Source organism: Ostrinia furnacalis, unplaced genomic scaffold (assembly GCF_004193835.3).
Source record: "Ostrinia furnacalis isolate ACB-3 unplaced genomic scaffold, ASM419383v2 OfSCF0121, whole genome shotgun sequence".
Classification (NCBI taxonomy): Eukaryota; Metazoa; Arthropoda; class Insecta; order Lepidoptera; family Crambidae; genus Ostrinia; species Ostrinia furnacalis.
Window position 1 is genome coordinate 1 of NW_021130360.1, and position 5,693 is coordinate 5,693.

At 41.1% G+C, this 5,693-nt stretch overlaps 1 protein-coding gene across 1 annotated transcript; it reads left to right on the forward strand.

Moving 5' to 3' along the window:
* Positions 1-375: 375 nt before the first annotated feature.
* LOC114352400 (probable cation-transporting ATPase 13A3) lies at positions 376-5,622 on the forward strand (the record flags this gene model as incomplete). Its single annotated transcript, XM_028304000.1, has 7 exons — positions 376-446; positions 2,518-2,627; positions 2,938-3,100; positions 3,814-4,018; positions 4,362-4,548; positions 5,044-5,179; positions 5,457-5,622. Coding segments are annotated over 7 exons (1,038 nt in total), but the record flags the coding sequence as incomplete, so codon positions are not given.
* Between the last annotated feature and the right edge of the window lie 71 nt (positions 5,623-5,693).

The window sequence follows — 5,693 nt, forward strand, 5'->3', positions numbered from 1 at the left end:
TTTCCTTCCTTCCCTTTCACTCTCCATACGTTCGTCACGCTCACACTCGTTCGTTCAACCAAAGAGTTTAAAACAATAGAGTATTTAGGCCATAGATGTTACAATCCTACATATATATTATGCCTTATTCATAAAAAGTTACACCCCAGTTGATTTCATACTAAAAGTCACTTTGAAACAGTGTTAACTAGGGTGTAACTTTTTATTAACACTATCATGCATGTGTTAAGTAACTTAGAATATTGTGTTTAGTTTTTTACTTTACGATAATTTTTATGTTCACTCATAAACCTGATAATATCTTTAGTACTAACTAATAATATAACAGGTGTGGTTTAAACCCACAATGCTACATGCATAATTTATTACTTACAGGAAACCTACCAGAAGAAACACAAGGATTATTTTATACATAAAATATTGGAGAAAAACATTGCAGATACAAGGTTTGTTTGGTTTCTTTCTTATTCAGTCCTCTTCTCCAAAGTGAAATTTATATCGCAACACATACAGGATGTCCCAAAAACAATGGACAACCCTGTAACCATCGATAGGCCTCGCCATGGTCTTTTATGATTACTTTCATGTATGTAATTTACATACTGGTCCTTCACTTCTACTCAGTCTGCTTAGACAGAAATTTTGGATACTTTCCGCACGTAACTTAGTACGTCAAAGAGTGCATCAATGCAATATCTGTTTTCGTTTAAACCCTAAATCTACAAACCCTCTTATGGGCGACTTGCCATCATTTCGCGTTTCAGAAGCTAAAGCCTTTGTTTATACATCGGTCGATTATGCAGGTCCCTTCTTTATTACTCACATTCGCCGCAAAGGTGTTAAAAGCCAGAAGGCTTATATTTGTTTATTTTGCTGGCGCGTACAGTCTCCCTAACGTCCAATTTTGACCCCAGTAAAAATATCACCGTTTTCAAGATTTTTAAGTTTTTGTGCATTTCTAGAAAGAAGAACGGTCATCTGTGACCCAGGCCCGACAGAAACGAGACATACCTCAGTTTTTTAGTCATGTCTTAATTAATTAAATTATATATTTTTTATATTCGAAATCTATGTATAACACCAAAATATTACCCTTTGTTTTTGTTCAGGCGTTATACAAAAACTAATACAAAATGCCTATTTATCACCTAAATTGGTAAATGTATGTACCTAAATGTCTATTACAGCTGCTATAGAATGTATCTAGGTGACCTGGAGATACAGCCGGATTATACAGGGTGGAAACGGAGAAGTTACAAAATCCAAAAATTCAATGTTACCAGCTTCCATAATCTGTAACCTATTATTGGTACCATTTGAAAGAGCTCGTGAAGCACTTTCAGAATCAGTAACTAGTTTTTCGATATCTTGTATAGTTTAGAAATAATCGAGTGAGATCACTTATCGTTCCATATGTATAACCACCCTGTATAATCCGGCTGTATCTCCAGATCACCTAATTAACCTAACATTCCATAGCAGCTGTAACAGACATTTAGGTACATACATTTACCAATTTTGGTGACAAATAGGCATTTTGTATTAGTTTTTGTATAACGCCTGAACAAAAACAAAGGGTAATATTTTGGTGTTATACATAGATTTCGAATATAAAAAATATATAATTTAACTAATTAAGTCATGACAAAAAAACTGAGGTATGTCTCGTTTCTGTCGGGTCTGGGTTTTTTTTTGTATGGGGCGTGACCGTTCTTCTTTGCCACCTGCGATTACTTTTTCTCATGCCATTTCTACAAATGAGGATACTTTTCAATCTAGTTTTTTCCCTTATCACAAGGGATAGTTGGGCTATCTAAAGAAAAGATTAAAGTTCAACAAATATTAGTTTAAAAGTATGAAAATATTAAGAAATTGCAGAGAAGAAGGAAAAATTAATTCATTGTCTTGCACTTTTGATCAGCCAACGTGTAAAAAAAATGTAGGAAGACCATCGTGCCCATTACCTTAAAACATCCGGGTTATCCATTGTTTTTGGGACACCCTGTATATCTTTGTATGTGCGTTTAACTCAGTTCCTGAGATGTGAAAGCGGTACGAAAAGGGTGACTGATATATTGATGTGACCGAGCATACAAATTTGAAGTCTCGCTGACATTTGACGTCTCAAAAACACCTTCCCGTGCCGTTCCCATACCTCAAGTACTGTCTTAGGCCCAGAACAGACGGTGAAACGCAACTGCAACGAAACTGCAACTATCTGAAGATTCTGATGAATGAAACTATCAGGTATAATCAGGTGAGATACAGGCCAAGAGCTTCCTCGTTTTGGATTAAAAAAAAACTAAAATTGAAAGTTTCAAACTGGTCGCGTCATGTGTGGTCTCTCAACGGACGCTATGGCAGAAACTTAGATGCAACTCAAAAGTAACTAGCAGTTGCAGTTTCGTTGCAGTTGCGTTTCACCATCTGTTCTGGGCCTTAGTTAATCGCTAGACCTGTAGTTTGATAATTTACTGTTCCCTGTAGTTGTCATTAAAGTTTTAATTCTTTTTCCAGTGGTCTACTTAACGAGGGCTTCCACGATGAAGAAAAAGGTGAAAAAACTACAATTGAGAGCCCTGACGTCCTGCATACCCCAGTCATATTGGATGATGGCTCCTCTCTCAGTAAGTATTAAATGATTCATTTATGTTTAACATCAAGCATTATGTGTAATACCTAAGTACTTAAATACCGTCTTAAAAACTTTGTTTTGTAGTCAAGATGCCCAAATATTGTTCGATTTAAATTATGTACAAGTTCCAGGACCCAAGATTCGCCGAAATTAATTGGTGGCTCTTCACAAGTTTAACTTTGTTTTACATCCTAGGGCTAGGACATATTTTACCGATTTTCGACCATAAGCCCATAAAGTAATTTAAAATTAGCTATAAGATTGTATCGTGGTGCAACAACAACGATTTAATATCATTGCAGACGTCCAACACTACCGCTACTTTCGGCATAAGAAGCAGTCTCTCATATGGGATTCTTTACGCGCGCACTGGGCCCGTCTCGCGGGCCTTGAATGTGGGGCCACGTGCGCACAACTACAAGCTATGGGAGCCCGCGCGCCTTCTAGCGAACGCCGCGTACGCCTGTGAGTAGATAAACCCTTTGTGTTGCTTAACTGCACTCTATATGTCGCTAGGCTCTGAGCGCGGGCTTAGGGGAAGACTTAGGGCCAGTGTGGGGCCAGGTGCGCACAATCATAAGCCTTTTAGAGTTCGTGCGCCTTCTAGCGAGCGCCGCGTACGCCTGTGAGTAGATAGACTCTTTGAGTTGCATAGCTACACTCTAAAGGACGCCTGTCTTCGAGCCAGGCCACACAGAGGCAGGCTCGGCCTATTTGGGACCACGTGTTCGCACCTACAAGCCTTGGGGCCGTCTAACAAGTAGGTATCGCGTACACCTGTGAGTAGATATTATACCAATCCTATCTAGGGATCAGAGGTGGAATTGTGTAAAGCAATCGTAATCATTTGACAGTTCATAACGTACGATTATTCTGTCAAACGCTTTGTTTAACTGACTTAATCGTACGTTATGAACTGTCAAATGATTACGATAAATTTTCCCCATTCCACCTCTGACCACCCCTAGGGGCTTATAAACTATAGGTTGGGAGCCACAGCACACAGAGGGTGGACGAATACATTTTTTCGCCTGTGGCGGAAGGCCAGCAGTAGAAGTTGATAATAATGTTTATTATTATAAACTTTGGTCGATGCAACCTAAAGTCCCGACCGACTGAACTTCACTAGACGACTCCCTTCTCCCTTTTAGTTCATAACCTATTTTTAACCTTCCCAGGCTGAACATCTACGGGCTCAACGAGATCAAAGTGCCGGTCCAGTCCATCCTGACGCTGATCCTGTTGGAAGTCTTCAACCCTTTCTATGTGTTTCAACTGTTCACCATCGCCGTGTGGTTGGCAGAGCCGTACTACTACTACTGTATAGCGGTGGTGCTGATGTCCACGTTTGGTGTGGCCACGTCTGTTATACAGACTAAGAAGGTAGGGTATAGTGACTTTTTGTTAGAAATTGGCGGCCATGTCACAATGGCTGCCCTGTGACATTGGCGGCAATATAACATTGGCTGCTTTGTGACATTGGTGGTTCTGTGACAATGGCTGCAGTGTGACATTACTGCTGTGTGACATTGGCGGCAATGTCATAATGGGTTCTCTGTGACATTGGCTGCTCTGTGATATTAGCGCCAGTGTCATAATGGGTGTTCTGTCACATTAACTGTTCTGTGATATTGGCGGCAATGTTACAAATTACAATGGCTGCTGTGTGTTCACCACTCGAGAACTTTTCTACCCTGAATTAAAAATATATTGTTTTGTTTCACAGAACCAGCAGAACCTCCGAGCAACAGTCGAAGCGTATGACACCGTAGAGTTATGGGACGGTCGCACCGTAGACAGTCGTGCGGTGGCACCTGGTGACGTCATCGTGATCCCACGCCATGGGTGCACCATGCATTTAGATGCGGTCTTGCTTACCGGCGCCGCCGTACTCAATGAGAGCATGCTCACGGGTGAGTGGCAGCACTGATAGAAGCAAGTCTGTGACAATGGCTGCTCTGTGACGGCCGGTGGCTCAGTGACAGTGGTGGCATTTTGACAATAGACGACTCTTTAACAGCAGTTGATCGATAACAAATGACAATGTCGGCGAAGTGACATTGGCTACTTTGTAACAATGGCAGGTCGGTGACATTGGCGAGTCTGTGACATTGATTTCTCCATGACTTTGGCTGCTTTGTGACAACGATGGCTCTATGAGATTGGCGGCTTCGTGATATTGGTGACTCTGTGACAGCGGTGGGTCTGTGACATAGGCTGCTCTGGGTCAGCAGTCTTTATGACATTGGTTCCTCTGTGACATAGGAAAATATGACATTGGATGCTCCGTGACAGCGGTGACGATATGACATTGGCGACCTTGTGACATTGGTGGTTTTTTTTAACAGCATTAGTGATATAATCGAGCTATAATAATAGTTGAGTTCATATATTTATTATTGTCGCAGGTGAATCGGTCCCAGTGACGAAGACTGCGCTCTTGCGAACGGATCGCCCTTTTGACATGAAGGAACACTCGTCCAGCATCCTGTTCTGCGGGACCAAGGTCATACAGACGCGGTACTACAACAACGAACCGGTTAGGTTAGTAAGAAATAAAGTATTTTATTAACAACTAACATCCTAGCTATAGGGTAGTTGAAAGTCAATTTACATACTTTTTATGAGTCAATACGCGACTTGCATATATTATTATTTTCTACGACAAAGTTTTGATATAAGCCATGAGGCTATGACGTCACTGGTTGAGTTAATTGGCGTAACCTTTTTTTATTTTGCTCATAAATTACCAATTTCTATTAATAGTCCCGCTAACTTTTAACTTGGCCTAATAATAATGATATTAATTTTATGTCCCCAGAGCGTTGGTCCTTCGAACCGGATACAACACGAGCAAGGGTCAGCTAGTACGCAGTATTCTATACCCTGCACCGGCAGACTTCAAATTCGACCGGGATTCCTACAAGTTCATCTTCATACTTGCCGTCATCGCGCTCATCGGACTGGCCTACACTGTGGCTCTAAAGGTAAACCACATTTGAGTTGATGATGTTATTCCATAGGATAGGCAGATAGACAAGTGCAGGCGACGAACGAA